Source organism: Mauremys mutica, chromosome 6 (assembly GCF_020497125.1).
Source record: "Mauremys mutica isolate MM-2020 ecotype Southern chromosome 6, ASM2049712v1, whole genome shotgun sequence".
NCBI lineage: Eukaryota > Metazoa > Chordata > Testudines > Geoemydidae > Mauremys > Mauremys mutica.
Window position 1 is genome coordinate 79,052,959 of NC_059077.1, and position 21,555 is coordinate 79,074,513.

Consider the following 21,555-nt stretch of genomic DNA (forward strand, 5'->3'; position numbering starts at 1 on the left):
TATTTTGCATGCTGCCTTAAGTGTAAATGTACCCTAAGAGTCTCTGCTTCAGTAGCGCACAGTATTTATCACTGAGAAAAAAGGTGTATTCATGGCATCATATTAGAGATTTGATATTTGAAAATTAAATTACCATTGTTCAGTATGTGCAGAAGGAGGGATTTGCAACTTCAAAAGGAATTCTGAGTATATCCAATTAAGAAATTACCAAAAAATGTTATTTAGTTGGGGGGAAATTACATACACATCTTTAAGTCTGAAGAAATGGCTTACCAGGCCTGGAAAACTGGGGAAAATGCTCACCATAAAGTGGAATAAAAGAGGAAGAATGAGTATGAGTACTCTTAAGACTGATAAGAGAGGTCAGGCACATCCTCAGACTTGCTGTGCTTTAAAACTGAGGCAGGTAGAAAGAGAAGAACCAATGGATAATTATTGGAGTATAATACCCCTATTTATAGAATGTTGGGCTCCTTAACTGCCACAATGAAAAATAGGTAACCACAGAATACGCCTGATAGTCATCCTAGATGCAAAGACAGTAAAATGACTTCTCAGTGAAAATAGTTAATTACATATATTTGTAGTGGTTTCAGATGAACAGTTCAATGTAATTTGGAAACCAGAAAATACTTTAGTATGACTTCTGTGCACTGGTCCTTGCTTTAGAGAAAAACTCTTTATTGTACATTTCATGACTAAAGTGTAAAGATGTCTCCACATAGCCGCAGAGGCTAACAGGTGTTAGAAACCAATTTTAAATTATTTAAAATTGTGTGTAATAAAACATAGATTTTATTTATACACATATAAGTATACAAGGCAGTTTAAAAGCAAAGGAGGCCTAAAAGGTAATTGACCTATGCTGTTGTTTAAAAGTGATTAACAAACCAAGCGCAAAATGAAAGAGTATTCTGTGTTTACAGAGATGAAGCTGCCTGCTTTGCTATTCAGAAAGGATTACAGGCATCGAGAAGTAACATTAAGTTATTTAAACATAATGATATGGCTGACCTTGAGCAACTTCTGAAAGAACAAGAGATTGAAGATCAAAAGGTAAAATTTCTTTGTAGTCTTTTTTCCCTTCTTAAGTAGGTTGTATATTTGAATAGATCCAGTACTCGTAGAATGTTGTTGTTTTATATCAATCACTGCCAAATGCTTAATTTTGCTTCTATAGTTAAATTGGATTTGGCTGCTGTGTTCGCTTCCCGTAATTGTATTGTCAAGAGTAGGTAATGGAGGTGGTCACTAAGGGCTTGTCATTTAACCACAGTTTTTTGTACCTATACACTTATTTTGAAATCTGTGTAACTGCCCCCATCCTAGGGGTGACACTTATTAAGTATCAGTTTCTAAAATGCTATAAGTAAATCTGTACCAAAACTGTTAGAATAGCCCTAACTTTATAAATAAATCATTATAGACCTGAACTATAGAAGAGGTGAGATGATTTTCCTCGTGTACTCTTCACATACTCCCTCTTTATAAAAACTATCATTAGAGCCAAACATGATGATGAAATATTTCCATTCCAGCAGTAACTTGGGAGGATATTAAACAGCAACTGCTAAAGCTAGACCTCTTTAAATCAGCAGGTCCAGTTAACTTTCATCTGTTGATATGATATAATCTAAAGCTTCTGTAATGTATTTGACTTCGGCTGCATGACATTTTCATTAAGAAACTAGAACAATGCAAAATTTACATGGCACACAAAATTGATTTAAAAATGGCTGATAAGTGTCAGCATGTAACTGTAAATGGGAAATCATTGAGTAAGTATGTCAGATCCCTCGAGAATCAGTTCCTGGCCCTATGCTATGTAATGTTTTTATCAATAATCTGGAAGAAAATATAGCTTTGAGTGATAAAGTTCGCAGATGATACCTAGATTGGGGGTGTAGTAAATAATGAAGAGGACAGGTCATTGATACAGAGGCAACATGGATCACTTAGTAAGCTGGACCCAAGCAAACAGTGTGTTTCAATATAGCCAAATATAACATTGTACATCTAGGAAAAAAGAATGCAGGCCATGCTTCTAGCATTAGTGACTTTATCCTGAGAAACAGTGACACTGAAAAGACTTGAGGGTCCTCATGGATAATCAGCTAAATGTTAGTTTCCAATGTGATGCTGTGGCCAAAAGGGCTAATGCAAACCTTGGATATATAAACAGGGGAGTCGTGAGTAGGAGTAAAGAGGATATGTAGCTTCTGCTTTTGGCACTGGTGTCTCCAATACTGGAATACTGTCTGGTTCTGATGTACACACTTCTAGAAGGATGTGGATAAATTGGATTCAGAAAAGGGGCAGGAAAATGATTAAAGAATTGGAAGACGTGCCTTATAGGCAAGACTCAAGGAGCTTGATCTGTTTAGCTTATCAAAGAGAAATTTAAGGGGTAACTTGATTGGTCTATAAGTACAGAAAAGTGTTTTTTATCTGGAATGTTGGGGAAATGGGGGGTCCTGGTAAGTGAAGAATGCCAGTTAACTAAGGGGGAGGGAGTTTGGCTGCAGGGCACGGTCTCTGGGAGGGAGTTTGGGTGTGGGGCTGGGGGTTGGGGCATGGGAGAGGATGTGGGGCATGGGCTCTGGGAGGGAATTTAGGTGTGGGAGGGGGCTCTGGGCAGGGGGTTGGGGCGTGGGAGGGGATGTGAAGTGCCAGATCCAGGAGGCACTCATCTCATGCGGCTCCCTGCAAGCAGCAACTTGTCCCTCTGCTCCTACGCGGAGGCATGGCAGGCAGCTCTGTGTGCTGCCGCGCCTCCACCTAGGAGCAGTTGGGACATGTCGCCGCATGTGGGGAGCCGTTCGAGGTAAGTGCTTTCCCCCCCACCCCAGATCCAACACCCTGAAACTCCTCCCCATGCCCCAACTCCTGCCCTGCACCCCCTCCCGTGCCCGAACCCCCAGCCAACACAGCTTTTACTGTACTACATAGGGAACAGAATTTTGGTAAGAGGGCTCTTCAGTCTGGCAGATAAAGGTGTACAAATCCAGTCTCGACGTAAGGTGCATATTATTAACAGTGAGGATATATCTACCATTGGAGTAATTTACTGAGCTTTGTGATGGATTCTTCCATCACTGGAAATTTGTAAATCAAGAATGGATGTCTTTCTAAAAGAGAGTTCAAACAGGAACTAATTCAGGGAAGTCCCAGGGCCCTTGTTACTCAGGACATCAGACTAGATGATCACAGTGGTCCCTTCTGGCTTTATCTATAAGAATATATTTGAGGTATGTTATAAAAGAGCCCTTGTAACAGGATTCTGTTGAGTTGAAACTGACTGTAGTAACCTTATGCTGAAAAGCCTTAAAGTCTTTAAATTACACTGTTTCCACTTATCTTTTTGTGACAAAGAGGAAGTACACCCTGAACACTGACAGCTAAGGGAGCATTTCTACTCTCTGTGATAGAGACCTGGTCTCAAAATATACAGTCCTGATTATTATTCCCTTAGTGTAAGTGTGCAATTTAGCTGAATTGGTGGTATTCAATCCCTGATTTGTTACACAATGGCACAGAATCTTAAATATGGCAACTTTAAAAATAATAAAGCCAAATAGTCAGCCAACTGTAAGACACTTAATATGGTTATAAGAGCAGAAATACTAAGTTCCAACTAGGATATAAAAGTTGTTTTTGTTTTTTTTCCCAAAAAACAAATAGTTATCTTAATAGAAGTTTGTATTTTTTGTTGTTGAACACTTCATACATACTGAAACATACATTTTCTCTGAAGAATCCTCGTAAGGCCTGTGTAACTCGAAGGTTTATTCTGGTGGAAGGGCTATATATGAATACTGGAGATATTTGTCCTCTTCCAGAATTGGTAAGTGGTTTCAGTTTTGTTTGTTTAAGCTGTGTGTGTTATGTACACACATTACTAATAAAATATTAATATTGCATCTTTGAACCTTAAAAGTAAGGAAATGCCAAAGGCAATGAATGCTTTGCTTGAAACCTTATACCTTCCCTTCATTCATGATAACATTTCTAAAATATAATAGAATATTATATCCCTTTTTGTGTTAGCTACAAAGTGGATTATTGTAATTGACATTTCTGAGGTATTCATAATCAGGTTCCAAATTTTGCAGTTCTGTAATATACATATCCTATCCTATAGCAATGATCTGTTTTTACAGAGTATACCTGCTTAATAGGTTTAGACTAAAATCACTTTTTTTGTTTTAGTTTAAAAATTGAGGCTGGTCTCTTAAATAATGAAAACATAAGAACGGCTGTACCGAGTCAGACCGAAGGTCCATCTAGCCCAGTATCCTGTCTCCCGACAGTGGCCAATGCCAGGTGCCCCAGAGGGAGTGAACCCAACAGGCAATTATCAAGTGATCTCTCTCCTGCCATCCATCTCCATCCTCTGACAAACAGAGGCTAGGGACACCATTCCTTACTCGTCCTGGCTAATAGCCATTTATGGACTTAACCACCATGAATTTATCCAGTTCTCTTTTAAATGCTCTTATAGTCCTAGCCTTCACAACCTCCTCAGGTAAGGAGTTCCACAAGTTGACTGTGCGCTGCGTGAAGAAGAACTTCCTTTTATTTGTTTTAAACCTGCTGCCTATTAATTTCATTTGGTGACCCCTAGTTCTTGTATTAAAACAGTACATTTGACTCCAGGGAGTACAACCTTAATTATTAAACATAGATTTTGTGTACAACACGGTTCCTGATCGTGATGGGGAGAATGCTTGAATAGCTTATGTAATATTTTAAAGTATTTTATAGCCTGTTTCTTAAAAAGAAAATCCAAGTTAGGTCTCATAAATGACTATAGACATTTTAGATTTCCTATACTTATTTTAAGCGTTAAACAGTGGCAATGGTGTGCAGGACTCTAAAACACACAAAATGGCTGATTATTATAGTGGGATTAACAGTCTTATGTTATTCAGGATACTTTATAGGATCTTCCATGTGATTTTTCAATCTTTTGTACATGTACCTTGTACTTTTTCTTTGCAAAATGTCAGTAATATTAGAGTGTATCATTTGTACTATTAAATCTGCAGATAAAATTGAAATATAAATATAAAGTGAGGATTTTTTTGGAGGAAAGTCTTTCCTTTGGAGTCCTCGGAGAACATGGACGAGGTGTTACGGAACACTTTGGAATAAATGTAAGTGCCAGGCTTTTTTTTCTTTCATTGGGACTATTTCGTGTTGGCAAGAGAGTTGTAGACTGGGGCAAGTTCTGATACTGGTTTTGTTTTTTTGTATATTTTTGGCAATGACAGTACTACAGATTTTAAGTGTGTTCATCTGTGTATGGTAGGAATTTTGAGTCAATCTGGATATCCAATTACTATGCTGATCTTTTTGTTTAATAGAAAACACAACCACTTAATTTCTTAGTTTAAATAGCAACATTGGGGGTAGGTGGAGTTGGCACTGTTCCTCTTTACAAGACCTCTTTTATCATCTGCCATTAACATTCACTTTGTATTTGAATTTTGCACAAAATTCTCTGACGAGTGAACTACTTTTAGGAAAAGTCTTAATAAAAACTGGTTTATTTATATCTCTTGTTAGAATGGAGGGGAGAAATAGTGAATGTGATATGCTATTTTTGTCCTGTGAGGATATTGTACTTGGGGTTGGAGATGGAATACATTTGGCACTGGGGAGTCTTTAGTCCAGTACTCTGCTCACACACATGTGACAACAGACTCTTTAGTTTACATAGTAATGTGAGCCTGCATGTGTGATAGTAGAGATGAGTCTTAATTTTAAATGCAATAGAATACTTTTGCTCTTAAACAAAATGTTAAGTGGGAAAGAAATGCTGTTTAAAAATCAATCCTGCTTACATGAAAGAATGTTTTTAAAGTGCATGAATATTAAATATCACTATGCTACAGATGAGCACAACTTATTGTAGCTTCTCCAAAGACATTTGTATCATACTGTGTTTAGATACCAATATCTCTGTTTTAGCCTGTACTCAGGCATGGCACACTTCAGTACACCAAGACGTGGACTTGAAAGAGAGTATCTTAAAGCTAAAGAGAAAGGTACTGTGGAGGTGTCTCCACAGTTAAGGTTGCATTTCACTTTTCACTGAAAGCATAATTTACGTCTCTCTATTTGACAGCTCACTGAATTTAGTCTCTAAAAATACTTGCCATTTTTTTTGAGATAAATTAAGTCCATTCAGTTTATAAATTGGGCCCAGGCACTTTTTTGCTCCCTGTACCTACATTAACACAAAAATATTCTGGTGGGGAAGGTCACAAAAGTCCTTCTCCATGTGCTGTTCCTCCATTCCTCACTCTCCTTCGGTGGGGCACAGGGTGGTTGACATATGGAGTCAGACTTTCTATAGTTAAGTTTTAGCCATAGTCCTGCTCGTTGTGGTAGGACTTCCTGGTGCTCACAAATTCAGCAGGTTCCCTATGCTTGGGAACATTGGTTTGGCATGACCTGTATAGTGATCGCACAAGAGGCCCTTTTCTTCATCCGCCATGGGCTGGAGAAGGAAGAAATGTACACATTGGAGGCAATGGTTCCTCAGCAGAAGCGACTTTCACAACCTTCTGAACATTGGTAATGTCAAATTCTGTCTCCTTCTATCTGACCTCTGGCATCCTTTCTTCTCTGCTAATCTCTCCCTCCTCTGCCAGCATTGCACTCCCTGCCTTCCATGCTCCCATCTCTTCTCCACTTCTCCTGCCTTTGTTTCCTGCTCATTTGCCCTAACTCCTCCAACCCACATAATATATTTGGAACAAAACAAAAAATGAATTTGAAGAAACAAAGTGCAAGTGGGACTACCAAGATGTTTGCCAAGCATCATTTGATTCCTTGGCTTATTGTAAAAACCCCTTGCCCATCCCCAGTCTTTGTCTGTCTTTTCTATTTAGAATTAAAGCTCTTTGTGGTAAAGACCATTTCTTTCTATGTGCTGCATTGCACACCTCACAAAAAGAGAACTTGTTTGCAACCGATGAGTTAATGGGACAATTAGGTATTTCTAGATCCAAAGCCAACTCCAGTTAAGCATGTGCTTAAATACTCCTGAGGAATTATGTGCCAAAAAATAAAAAATTATGCGCCCAATATTTTAAAATTCTGCAAATTTTATTTGTCAATAAATAAATGTGGCTCCGGCATGGCAGTGGGGAGCACAGGTCACTGGCTGCACTGAGGTGGGAGATCACCCTGAAGCCCCCACCTCCCCCAGTACAGGGACTCGGCAGTGAGACTGCATCTGACCCTGGCAGTACAAGGGCTGGGCCTGCCCCAGAAACACCCGGGGGTCCTGCCTCTCTGTGCCAGGTGCACCAGGTGTGGATGGGCAGGCTCAGCCAGCAGGATCCAAGTGTGGAGGGGCTTAGTGTGGGGGGGATCCAGGTGTGGGGTGAGAGGTTTCTGTGTGGGGCAATCTGGGTGTGGGCAGCTCAGTGGGAGATTAGGATGCACGGACTCGGGGTTCTGGGTGCAGGGGTAATGGGACTCTGCAGAGGATTCAGGTGATAGTGGTTGGGCTCAGCAGGGGGTGAGGGTAGATAGGGCTTGGCAGGAGGGTCTGGGTGGGGGGGGGTTGGCTTCCGGGGGGCTCATCAGAAGGATCCAGGTGTAGGGGGGTAGGGCTTGTCCGGGTGAGGGTTCCATGGGCCTGCTTAATGGGGCCCATCGTGATTCCCCTATCCCTTTTTCTTCTCCCTCCATACCCCTCCCTCTGCCCTATTCCACCCCCCTTCCTGCCCCACTGCCTCTTCCCCACCCCCACCATGGGAGCTCACTGTTCCACAGAAAATAGGAAGGCTCCCAGAACACAGAAGGGAAGCACAACTGGCACTAGGACCCAGGAGGCTGCATTCAGCTGCAGAGTCCAAGGGGGGGCAGTGGCACATAACCCTGTGTGGGGGCCCCCCCATGCCTTGCTTTTGTTTGGGGGACAATCTCTCCCTCCCCTCAAAAAACAAAACAAAAAAAACCTGCACACATGGTGTCTCACCCTGCGAAGCTTCCCTGCCATTTTCTGCAGGGGAAAAGCAGGAAGTGTGTGTGTGGCAGGGTGTTTTCTGTGTGGGCGCGCAGTCCCACAGAATCCTCCCAGGAGTACAGTCACTTGCAAGTGCGCTCAGGCCCCTCTCCATCCCTCCCCCCACGATGATCACACAGGCATGCATGCACATGCACCCAGCCCCCATCTCTGAGGCTGCTCCAGACACATTGGAACAGACGTGCTGCCTGGACTGCTAGGGAAGAGGCACGTGTCCCCTAGCAGATTTACATTTTTCTGCACAGAGGGCACAGAAAAATGTGGGCCATATGAATTCTGCGCCCCTGCATCGGCGCAGAATTTCCCCCCAGGAATAACTTAAATCACATTCAATCCCATTGACTTAATTGGGACAACTCGCATGCTTAAAATAGGTCAGGTACCAAAGTACTTTGCTAGATTGGGACCTACAAATGCATAATTTTATTTTTACATGCTGCATATGTTGCAATACCTGAAAACATTTAAGTGAAGTATATTTGGATACTTATAAACATAGTTTCAAATTAAAGTGGAGATAGTTCAGCCATAACTGTGTTAAAGTGATACAAACAAGGAGCTTTAAAACTGTGTTTTTGTGTGTGTGTTTTGGGGGGGGGGGGGCGGGGTAGGTAGCCTGGTGTATTTTGCCCTAGTACACATGTTAATTTGAAGCTTAGTTTATATATTGTAAATTATCTTGATTTAATTAAGCATCACTTTACTTCCATCCACCTTGTTCCTCTCTCATAATATTCTGTTAATTGAATGGCAGGTTGATGATATAGATCTGATTAGTGCAAACATGGAGAATTCCCTGGCTTCTATTGGAGGATTTTGTTGTGGAAGATCTTTTGTTATTGACCATCAGGTATGCCACCTCTTATTTTTAAATGGAATAGCAGACTGAATTACTAAGAAATGACAGTGACTTGGCTTCTGTTTACAAGCTGCATCTTGATATAAATGATTTACATAGGAATTTATTCCATTTAGAAGACCACTTCAAAAAGATTATGTGGATGAGTTAGAGACTGTTGTTCAGTTATGATTTTGGCTTAATTTAAACCAAATGACTTTAAAGATTTTTCTGTACTATCGTGAACAAGCAAAACTGATATAAAAGCTTTTCAGCTTTGTTTATGACTTTTCATTTTCCTTCTCAGAGATTGTCAGGTCAGGGTTACTGCTTTTCAGCCTCTCTGCCTCCCCTTCTAGCTGCTGCTGCTATTGAGGCCCTCAATATCATGGAAGAGAATCCAGGTATTTCATTCTGAAAAATCAAATACTTTGTAATGTGATAAGTTATTCTGCTCAGAGGGAACACTAACTGTCTGAGCTCAAGATTAAAGCCTGTGGGCATAATTTCCCCCACTTCCATCCCTCACCCTCTTGGCCTAGCGCTTCCTCATTTACTTTTCCCTTTCATTCGTTCATTCTCTCCCTTTCTACTTCTTACATTATCTCCTTTTCACTCATTCGCCCTTTAACTTTCCCTCGCACTCTCTCTTCCTACCATACATCTCTTCCTACCTCCCTCCCTTTTTTTCACACACAGTGAAAAGGAGACGTGGAAATGGAAAGAGACAGAGAAGGGAGACACTGAACACTTCATTAAAAACTGTTGTTGTTCACTATAAACAAATGTCCTACTGATTTCCCTCCTCTTATTTTGACCAGAACATATTTGGTAATTTTCAAGGAAAGGTAAGTTAAGGAAAAAAGGAGAACGTAGTTATCAAAGGTTGAAGCCCATCTTACTTTCCAATTATATTCCTTCAGCCAATAGTTTCTTGATTCTCCATTTGTTGTCCTTTAATTGGCTCACACAAAAAAGAGTTCTAGACAGAAACTACTCCACTGAAATAGCAGTGGGGGTAGGGGAGAACACTTGTCACTTCATGATGGGAATGGTATTCCCTTAGGAACAAGGATCATTGTAAGAAGAGGTAGAGAGGCTCAAAGTTTATTTGGGATTTATAGAAATATACAGCAAGAGACTGAGGCTCTTTTTTCTTTTGTCTAGACATTTTTCAGATTTTACGAGAGAAATGCAAACGGATTCACAAAGCTTTACAAAGGTAAACTATTTGATCTTGATCACTGTCAACTTGCTCAGATTTTTATAGATCCATATCACAAAGTATCATGAATATAATATCCTCTATAGTTACAGACGCCCTGTTTTGTTCCGGAAAGCCTTGCGTAAATCGGAAACGTATACCCGTACGTAACGCAAAAATTTCCACAACTCGAGAATCCTATTTCTGGCTTATGGAACTTTTTTTGTAAGTGCAAATTTGCATAAATCGGGTCTTGCGTAACCTGAGGGGCATCTGTACATTGAGTTTTATTATAATTTTTCTGGCAACAGATTTTTGATAATACAGTAAGTGTTCTAGATTCAATACTTTATGTATTTATAGTCAATTGACTAATTTTCAGAATAAATATGTACCTGCTCCTAGAGTTCCAATTCAGTTTCTATATCAGATTAAAGTTTCTTAAAATTCTGTCATTTATTGCAGTAATCTATAACCCAGTTTTAATGACAACTAATTTTTAGCAGTGGTCAAGCAATTACAATCTTCTTTTTATTTCACAACAGTATTTGCTTTATCTGTATTCTTTCTGATGGCCTTTTAGTGGTTGGTTTTGTAATCTACAAAGTTTTTTTTTCTAGTGGTTCTGATAAAGAAATGAAGTCAGTTCTTGCTTAAGGCTTTCATTGTAAGGTGATGTAAGTAGTCCAGAACAGTCTGGTCTCCTTGAATTATGCATTCTGTGCCAATAACAATGTTTGTTTGGTCTCAATGTCTACTTGCTTGATACAATTAGTTGTAAGAGAATTTAAGTTTAAGGGAGGGGCACTAAATAACTGATGATGATTGAAACTTGTAACTGGTTAAATGGTCATAGCAGATATGTGACTGTGCTATTCTGTAGTATATTTTTAGGTATTAATATAGGGTCCATATAACCTTTTTCTTTAAGAAATTGAGTGTAGGTAGAGGAACAATAGCAGACTCAAACAAATTCACTCTGAACATACTAGAAGTTTGAATGTCACAGATAAACTGTCAGTAACAAAATCTCATCAAAGTTTCCAGTATAGTAGCTGATTTTAAATTTACCTTTTATAAAGCTGTTAGTAATAATCTTGAGAAATACAGACAGGAGCCTTACTTCAGTATTGAGGAAAATTGGTTATAAAGATATTTACAAATGTAGATGAAAGTAATAGGGACAAACCACGTGTAAGGAGAAATTGTGCACCTCTCATTTATTAGAACTCTTGGTGTCTACAAGAAGTGTCTAAGAGCTGGATGTCAATTTATTTTAACTAGCAAAATGCTTTGGACAGAATTGTCACAAGAGGAGGTTATGGAAAATTAAGCACAGGGTGAGAAGTATTGTCATGGTTTAGAAACTGGGCACAGTTGAAAATGAGTAGGATTAACAAATGGATAACAGTGGAGTGCCTCAAGATTCTGTACTAGGATTGGTATTTAATATCACTATCGTAAAAGCTAACAATGTTTGGAACCATTTTTTTGTGTGTTTATGTACATATATATATACACACACATGCCAGCAGTATTCAAAGTGTGTGTGTGTGGCACTATATTAATCCATGGTACACCCACACCTTGAATACTGCATGCAATTCTGGTCACCCAATCTCAAAAAAATATAATAGAATTGGAAAAAGTGCAGAGAATGGCAACAAAAATTATTAGGGGAATGGAACCGCCTCCATATGAAAAAAAGTTTTAAAAAGACAGAGTCTTTTTCAGCTTAGAAAAGAGAGATGATGGGGAGGACTTGGGGGCGGGGGGAACAGTATGATAGTTTATAAAAACATGAATTGTGCAGAGAAAGTGAATAGGGAAGTGTTATTTACCCCTTCAGATAACACAAGAGCCAGGGCTCACCCAATTATATTAATAGGCAGCAGGTTTAAAACAAACTTAAGGAAGTACTTCACACAACACACAGTCAAGCTATGGAACTCATTTCCAAGGGATGTTGTGATGGACAAAAGTAGAAGTGGGTTCAAAAAAGAATTTAATAAGTTCATGAAGGACAGGCCCATCAATGACTATTAGCCAAGATGGTCAGGGACGCAGTCCCATGATCTGGGTGTCCCTAACTGCCAGAAGCTGGGACTGGATGACACTTGAAATTGCCCTGTTCTGTTCATTCCATCTGAAGCATCTGGCACCTGCCATTTATGGAAGACAGGATACTGGGCTAGATGGACCATTGGTCTGACCCAGTATGGCCTTTCTTACATTCTTATCTTCTTGATAAGTGCTTGAGCAAGTGTCTGATGGCAAAACTTGTAGAGGACACAATTATTTAAGTTTGGCAGCACTAGAGAAGACTGAAAGACTGGTGCTAGTTGTGGGCAACTCAATGGTAGATAAAATTCCCTGACAAACATAAAAGCACATTAGAAGGAATAATTTGAACTACTCTTGCATATTGCTGGATTTTAAATTAATAATCACTTTAGAAAACATGCAGTGACTGCCACAATAGTGCAAAAAAATGTATAAAAAAAGTATATAGAAAATGCAGAATGTATTCTGCAATTACATAAATCGGTAGTATGCCTTCATCTGGAATACAGTATTTACTTCTCTCTCTCTCTCTCATATTAAGCACAGTTTAACTAAGATTCAAAAGAATGGATATAAGTTTTTAGAGATGAAAAGTATAATAGAACTGTTTAAAATAATGAAAGGTAAAAGGAGTGTGTGATTTTTTTCCCCCCTCCTTTTCATAACACAAAAACAAGCAATTGAAAGGTAGCAAATTTAAAACCAGCAAAAAATCCTTTTTTACACAGTGCACAAGTAGGCACTTTGAAATTGAGTGTCACAAGATACCACTGATACCAAGAGCTTAATAGAATTCAGAATAGGTGTAGATTTTCATAAGGATAATGAGAAAATCCACATTTACCTTATATATGATAAAATAAGGCGGTAAGTATATATAAGGCCTCATGCTTCGGGGCACAAAGCAACCATTAGGAGGATGTAATTCTTCCTAAACCCGATAGTAAAGTTATTCCATCACTCTCTGCTCCAAAGTTCCTTTTGCCTTTTCTTGAGGTAACAGACAAGACATTGGATGAGATTCCTATGCTATATTGTCTTTAAATAGTATGAATTTTTATCCTATTTAAAAAATGGATAAATGGCAGTGATTAGAGGTGGAAAACACTTTTATGCAAGGTTCCATAATTTAGCTGCTTCACTGGAAGAGTTAAGATGGGAGGGGGGGATGTTACTACTCTGTGCATGCTGTGCAGTCGCAAATGTTATTTCACCAAAGCTTGCAAGAAAAGCACAGCCAACCTTTGTTTCTTTCACACACTGAGTGTCCCTTTCTCTGACAAAGCTGTGCTGAACTGGCTCTTTTGCATTTCTTATTGTTTATCCTTGGTTAGACAGCTGCTTGAGTCAGATTAGGGTTTATTTAACTAGAGTTGTAACCGACAGAACTTCAAATTAGACATGACTTAGAGGCTGCTTTGCAAAGCCCAAATTGAAGTGTGTATAGTTAATACAGAGCATTGTTGTCTGGACAAAGTCAGTGAGATTCAAAGTTTGATTTGGCAGTGATACAAAGGCTATTTCCTGGATTAAAATACATGAACTCTTACCCATCCTCTCCTGCCCTCCCCTCCTTTCTTTTTGAGGCTGTTCATGAATGCTTTACCTAATGTAAATTAAAATGACTTCATATTATGTAATTAGCTACTGATATCATTAATATATTGATGCAGATCCTTTAAAAAGAAAATCTCATTGTTAGCAAGTATTGTTCATTAAGTTCTAACAGATCTATATGTTGTCTTAAAACTAATTTGCGGCAAGGAAACCTTTTAATCTATTAATTTAAGCTGTATGGTAACATGTCTGACTACAGTGACTACCTGTTAATTTCTAGAATTGTGCTTCTATAACGTCAGGTCACTATCATGGAACATACTTAATGACTGACGTATGTCATGCTATATATTCCATTTGTGATTCTACATTGCAGAATGGCCTCAGACTGCTTCTCATGGTTCCATATGTTGCCACATACTGTCTTCCCCATGATTTCTAAAGATATTTACCAATATTTAAACATTTGCTCTTTAACTGCATGACTCTCTTTTTAGAAGCAACCTCAGATTTTGAATCTACATCACACCAATTGTGAGTGCAGTTTTGTTGTTGCAAAGATTGAAGGCCAGTTTAAGTTCCCTTTCAGAACTGAGCTCTAAATCAGTAGAGCTTTGTGGAAATACAAGGCATATTTCAGACCTTAAAACATCCCTTTCCATTATTCATTATCTCTGTGGCACTCTGTTCTTCCCATGGATTTGACAACTTGTGTTTTCTGAAGAGACCCTAACTTTTTGCTTCCTTTTTTTAATAGGAAACTGATATGGGGATAAAAAATACTTTACACACGATATGTTGTAAATGTATAATACAAATTGACCAAAGTCAGGAAATCTAAGTTAAGGTTGACAGTAGCAGAATAGTGCATGTATGTGATATGCTGTTAATATTTAGGAGCGAAGGATTGGCTTTTTTCATCCTATCTCAATATTGATTACCTTTCTTGATAGGGAATTTACACCTCTGCATGAGAGAAGGTGATTCTTTCCCCCTCCCCCTATTGATTCTAAATTATGATTTGGGTGTCTAGGTGTCTTCTTTTTTATTAGTAAAACACATTGCACTTAAACATCTTGCCTCAAGTGGATTTTTTTGGGGGGAGGGGCAGGCTAAAGACTTGAAAGGATCAGAGTCTTGAAAATCAAAGAATGAATTATGTTAGGGTTGTGTATTACAAACCTTAAGGAGCTCTAAAGGAAGGGCATTCAACTGATATGAAATCTTATTTAAAAATTAACATTGGCTATGGCAGACAACTGATTCCCCATATGTTTTGTAAATTTTCTGTTTGAGCAGGACAAGCTATTAAAGTTAAAATTAGAGGGGGGAAATTAGAGGAATGCAAATGAAGAATATACAGTATAGGAATTGTATAAAGCAATAAAACTGAATTAAAATAAATAATCTATCTTGCCCAGATTCACCAGGAGTAAGCATTCTTTGTGAAAGAAACCATGTGGAGTGGGTTGTTTGATTTGGTCAATAATTAGATGCTCTCATGAGTAATTCATGGCTATATAGTTTAAATTTTGTATTGTGGTTGCGGGTATACAGAAGTTCAAAGGTGTAAAGCTTTGTTTGCGTCCAAATTTGTTTTGTAACAAATACTCCCAATGTAAAACAATTTAGAAAGTTTTCCTGAAATACCACCAAAAAATGATAAAGCCTTTAAATAGCATCTTTTCACTCTCTGTTTATACACTTTGCTTCTGTATTCTGATGAGATGTACACTGAAACTATTTGATTTCTTTCAGAATCCCTGGTCTAATAGTTGTGGGAGACTTATTTTCTCCAGCATTACACCTTCAGTTGGAAGAGACCAGTGGATCTCGAGAGAATGATATGAAGTTACTCAAGAGAATTGTAGATTATGTAAGTGTGCCTTTTGCAATTAAAGCATATCTACTCTTTAATTATTAGAAAAGCAAAAATGTTGTGCAAAGCCCTGGCATGCTAGTTGGTTGAATTACTATATGACCTGGAGTGTTCCAGACCCCCTTTGGAAAATAGCAATTGAATAGGGAAAATAACAGAGACCTGTGTTCGCTTTTTGAAATGTAAGTGAGATGGTAATGTAGAGGAAATGGTGTTTAAAAAAAAAAACCAATCACAGGAGTAGGGTGAGGAAGATAGCCTGAGGGGAAAGGAAGCATCCACTCAAAAACTCACTTCCCCAGCTGCAAAAGTCTCCTTTATCATCCACCCCACAGTGGCAGTCTCCCTTCCCATCCCCCTGTGATTTTGATCATCAATAAAATATTTGACCTTGGTACTGGACAACATTAATCCATGTCATAGACACATTAAAGCACAAGTTTCTCTTTAACTTAAGAGAATGGATGTGTATGAACAGATTAGAGAGGACTTTTCTGAGACTTACAGAAATTCAGGTTATATAAAGTGTTTGTTTTTACAGGATGGAATTTTACATTTGAGTCTATGGACATATTATTTGGCAGACTGTTATAATATTTAGCACTTAAAACACTTTCTATCATCAGTATACACTACTTCTCAAGACACCCAATTTGAGAAGTGTGTAAGTATGTTATAGATGAGCGATGCGTCTTGTGCATTTTGGGGGAGGGGAGGATGATAGTACTTGTTTTGTGCTTGAGCTCATCTAACTCATCCAAATTTGAAGAATGTAACTCTTTGAAAGAGGTGCTCTTGTGTTTTAAGAACTCTTTTAAATGTCACTGTTCATATTAAACAGTTTTCTATATGTGCCCCGTAACTGCCTGCCTTGGTGGTTTTAGTACAAGTTGAATAATGTAGAGCCATTATGCTGAGGATCTCTCTCTCCTTTTTTCCATGGGAGTCTATAAGATCTTAAAGAATGAGATCATGCTCATGGTGTATATATAACCTACAATAACTTTTTGTTCCCTAAAGACTGCAGTTACCTTATTCTCTGCCAGCATAGCTACAAATGTTAAGTCATACAGTTAATCAGTCCTCTCTTAAATCTAGCCAGAATAGTTGTATTGACTTCCAGCAGCAATGGCTTCTACAGACAGGGTTACTAGAAACTGACGTGTAGTCAGCATATATTAACCAAGGTCAACAATTTATGAAGCATCCTAGGATAGAGAGAAATGTTGGTCCATAGAAGCAAAGCAGAGATACTCAACAGACATAATTGGATGCCGTTAGTCCTTTTTATTTTAAATATCACTATTCAGTAAATAGGCAATGTAATCCTATTTCAAGTAACATTTTTGAGCTGAACATAAACAAATGTGAAATTAAAGAAGCTTATCCTTAATCTTCCCTGTTTTGTTATATGTAAGAACTCCTACTGACTTATGAAATACCTACGAGAGCAGTCGTCATACTCCATTTCAGGCCTCCTCCTCTAAAAACCAACTTCACCACTCCCAAAAGTTGGTCATAAGCTGTAGAAGGAAATGTCAAACCTACCCCCTTATCTCTATTCTTCTAGTATAACACAGCCACTAATATTTTAAAAAGCCTCAAATAAGTGTCTAAAATTTTAAACTTTTAAAGGATGCATTGTGTGCAGAAATGTTTCTTAATGACAGCAAATTAGGGAAATGCTAATAATTCTCTTCTGATACTGGACTTGGTGTTGATTTTGATGTATACTTCTCTTTCTTCTCCGACTGTGCTGTTTGAGATTCTGTCATGTTTGTCTTCCAGACATTAAATAGCCACTGTTCATAGAATGTAATGGTAATGTGGTATCGAAGTTACCTGTTGCATAACTGCTTATTTATATGTCTGCAGTGTATGAATAGAAGTATTGCATTAACTCAGGCCCGCTATCTGGAGAAGGAAGAGAAATGTCTTCTGCCGCCGAGGTGAGTGGAAATTCAGAAACCTCTGTTTCTTTTATCCCTCTTGCATGAGGAAAACCACCTGACTTTTATAAAAACAAAGCTGCCTCCTTTAGGCCTTTTAATAGTTTGCCAGGTGAGGAATGTGAAATAGCTGCTTACCATAAACTTTAAATGGGTATTATGGCATGTTATAATGGTTATTTACAAGATAATGTATCAAAGTAAACTGAATCTTCAATAGCAGCGTTGTATTGTTTTCACTACTGCCTTGGCTGCTTACCACGCAGGTTTGAGGTCTTCAAACCACAATTTGAGGACTTCAATAACTCAGACATAGGTTAGGGGTTTGTTATAGAAGTGGATGGGTGAGATTCTGTGGCCTGCATGCAGGAGGTCAGACTAGATGATCAGAATGGTCCCTTCTGACCTTAAAGTCTGTGAGTCTAGGTTTTCATAAGAGGCCCATTCAACTTGAAAATACATCTAAATGTGGGAATAAGAGTGTGTGTGTTAGGCAAGTGACATGCTCGGTGCCTAACTGGAAAGAGATAGTATGCCTATTTGCTTTGCTAGAGAGCCGTTGCTTCACAAGGTCTCTATCTTGTAATATACCTTACTTGTCATTGTACCTGAGTTCATGGCCCAAACATTGCCTTTGAGTGAGGGAGCCATTCCTTTACTCTGCTGGAGAATCAAAATATTGAGTGAGGGTCATATTAGTTTAGGGAGAGACCAGATAGCAAGTGTGAAAAATCGGGACAAGAGGTGGGGGGTAATAGGCGCCTAATATAAGAAAAAGCCCTGAATATTGGGACTGTTCCTATAAAATCGGGACATCTGGTTACCCTATATTAGTTACGTAAATAGAGTAATAGTTAAGGCTAGGCCTTAGTCTATTGATTATTAAGATGAGCGGCCTGCTAAGTTAAGGACTTATCATTAAATGAACCAAACCCTTAGAAGCTTTAATAATCTATGTAACATTTATTAAGAATGGAAAATTTAGTTGCTCAGTTCAACATAATCTTGTTTGTTAGACCAAATGTTCTAAACTGTCAGATTGTGTCTTAACTAAAAGTTAAGAAAAACAGATGCTTTCTAAAAGTTAAACAGGTTGTTTTAAGAAGAACAAAGTACCTTAGACCCCAAACAACAGGAACAAGTACTCCAGACAGCAAAGCAGATAAATTGAAGAAAAATAGCAAACATATGAATAGGGTGAATGGGCAAAATGACACTGTTGCTATGCGTGATCTGCATGTAATTGATATGAAGGAACAATTAGAACGGTGTTTTTATATAAGAATGTAGTATGTACATAATATGAAATATATCCGCTATGACGAGGGAAATAAGTGGTTAGGTATGAGCATGCACAAATGTACGGGTTATATAAGCGTTAAAAAAAAAAAAATCAAAGCAACGCAAGAGACACACCCACTCACACACTCAAACCAGTCTGGATTTGGTAATGAAAGAAACAGCCTTCTTGCACCCCATGATCAGGTAACTGATCACTGCCCTTTTCGTCTTTGTTTTATTTACGCATGTATACTGTGTTTTAATTAAGGTGGTTGTATATTCTAAAATTCTGACATTAAAGCTTGTTAAATTGGTGTGAACCAAGTTTTCCACCCAACAATTCGGATCTAAATTAAAACTGGTACAGGAGAAACAAAGCAAGGAATAAGTGCCATTGCCATTACAAAAGCCAAATCCTTCTGGTTTTCTTTTTTCAGTATTCGAGTAGTGGTGACAGTGGAACAAACAGAAGAAGAATTGGATAAAGCTGCATCGATTATCAGGGAAGCTGCACAGTCTGTACTGAATTAAACTGTTGATTTGGATATTTGTACCCTGACATTATGAAAAAATATGTTTTTCACTGTATGCTGTATTGGCATCCACTCCAAAGGTTCCAGCTGTTCATGGCTCAACCATTGATGGAATTGAAACCTTGATAATTAATAGGGTCATTCCAGAATCATGTAGATCTGGTGAGGGGAAGAATGATGAATTTCAGAATTACTAAATGACATATGCCATATGTAAAGAGTACAAACTCTACTTTATAGTACTGTTTTAAATTGAATATCATTGTACAGCAATATTTTATATTGCTTTTTCCCCCCTCTTTCGTACAAGCCTTACACTTTCCTCAATCCCCTGAAAATCTGAACACTCCATTTCTCTGAAAAGATTGCTGAGCCTTATGAGAATGTAGGAACTTTTTAATATAATCTTGATAAAGTAAATTTAATTTTGTTTAAAATATTACCTCTTTCAAGATATTTCTAATATATTTAAAAGCTAAATAGTTAATGTATTAAGGAATTCTTGGTTTTGAACTATACTAAGTACTTAATTATTAAAATAATTAAGTGCATCCTATATTTATATACTAAAACTTTCTTTGGTTAACCATTCCTTGAAACCAATTCATCATTGTCCCTTAATAGTCCATTTTCCAAAAAGAGAGATTCACCTCAAATACAGTTTGATTAATACATTTGATCTGTAAGTATATGTTGGTTTGACTGTTATGGATGAGGTTTTTCTAACGATTAATTCACATCTAGTTTTAGAATTTGCTACCTTTCATACACTGTATGCAGCCAGGGAGCTAAAGCAGTGGGGGCAACCTGTGGCTTGTCAGGGTAATCCTCTGGCGGCCCGCAAGACAGTTTGTTTACACTGACTGTCCACAGGCACAGCCGCCTGCACCTCCCCGTGGCCGCTGTTCCTGGCCAATGGGAGATGCAGGAAGCAGCACGGACCTCAGGGATGTGCTATGTAAATAAACTGTCTTGTGGCCCACCAGTGGATTACCCTGATGGGCTGCAGGTTTCCCACCATTGGGCTAAACACTACTAATTTGAAGAGATCTAGGAGAGATTTTAAATGGCAGGGGGGAAAAAAACTAACCAAAATGTTGACCTCCTCTCCCCCATTGTATACCAAAAATAACAACGTGAAAGTTCTGAAGCATGATCTCTAAATTACGCTATTGGTTTACTTATCAATAACTATAATTTAGACTTTGATTTTCAGGAATGCTTAAAGGATTTTAGTTGTACAAGTCCCATTGAGACACAACTGAACTTATGTACTTAAATTCCCCTAGGAGCTTTTGAAAATTTCCACCTTAAAGTTATGTGCAGGTTTGCAGTAAACACAGATGAGGGTACAAACATAACACCAATCACTTGGAAAACAACAACTGAGGGAAGGTGACATAATTTATGGTAACTTTTATAACATATGAACCATTACTGTGTACTCCAGGACTTTTTAGAAAGTCTAATTGTGTTTGAAAACACTTTTTGTATTCTGCCTATTCCGTATTCTGGGTTGTTTTATAATGTACTTTTTGGTTGCTGCTACAAAGACTACAGTGCTATATTTGGGAAAGAACCTTGTTTAAATAAAGTTAAACATATTTGATTCAAAACGTCATGCGTCACAGTTAAATTACTACAAAATTTTTGTGTGGAATGTCGTACATAAGACACTTTTTAGTCATTTTTTTCAGTACATAGTGAGGTTGTCTGTGTGCTGCCTTTCCAAGTATATCAAGATATTTGCATTCAGATACACCACCAAAGTCGTATAGTGTTTGTGTTCTGCTTGGAATATTTTATAGTCATTCAGAGCCCTACTTCTGCAAGTGTTGACTGTGTATTTTATCAGCAGGTATTGCCAAAATCCTGATTCAGAACAAGGACAGATTCTCCTCCTTTTTGACTACAGGCTTTGGGCTACAGGAAACTGTGAAGACATCTCCTTTCTATGTCAGTATAACATGGAAAGGTACCTCACAGATATTTTTTAAGGATGTGAATGGAGCATGTTCTAAGAACAGTGCCTGTGTGCTCCCAACAATAAACTTGCACAGGGTGAAAACACTGTGCTAAAAACCTCAAAAAAAAACTTAATCCAAAAATGCTCTTGGTCAATTACTCTACATTGTTAGACTCCTAAACCTTTGTGATACTCGGGTCCTGCATCTTATTTTTTCAACTGCCAAATAAACCACTTTGA

General features: G+C 38.2%; 1 protein-coding gene across 2 annotated transcripts in view; it reads left to right on the forward strand.

Annotated features, from left to right (window-relative positions):
• Positions 1–20,965, forward strand: part of SPTLC1 (serine palmitoyltransferase long chain base subunit 1) — a 51,010-nt gene extending 30,045 nt beyond the window's left edge. For both annotated transcript variants that reach the window (XM_045021501.1, XM_045021502.1), the window contains exons 7-15: positions 927–1,056; positions 3,755–3,844; positions 5,049–5,156; positions 8,799–8,894; positions 9,190–9,286; positions 10,050–10,104; positions 15,466–15,583; positions 17,462–17,535; positions 19,254–20,965. In XM_045021501.1, coding sequence (XP_044877436.1) covers positions 927–1,056; positions 3,755–3,844; positions 5,049–5,156; positions 8,799–8,894; positions 9,190–9,286; positions 10,050–10,104; positions 15,466–15,583; positions 17,462–17,535; positions 19,254–19,347 — 862 coding nt within the window. In that variant the 3' untranslated portion in view covers positions 19,348–20,965. The remainder of the gene's footprint in view (positions 1–926; positions 1,057–3,754; positions 3,845–5,048; positions 5,157–8,798; positions 8,895–9,189; positions 9,287–10,049; positions 10,105–15,465; positions 15,584–17,461; positions 17,536–19,253) is intronic.
• The last annotated feature ends 590 nt before the right edge of the window (positions 20,966–21,555 follow it).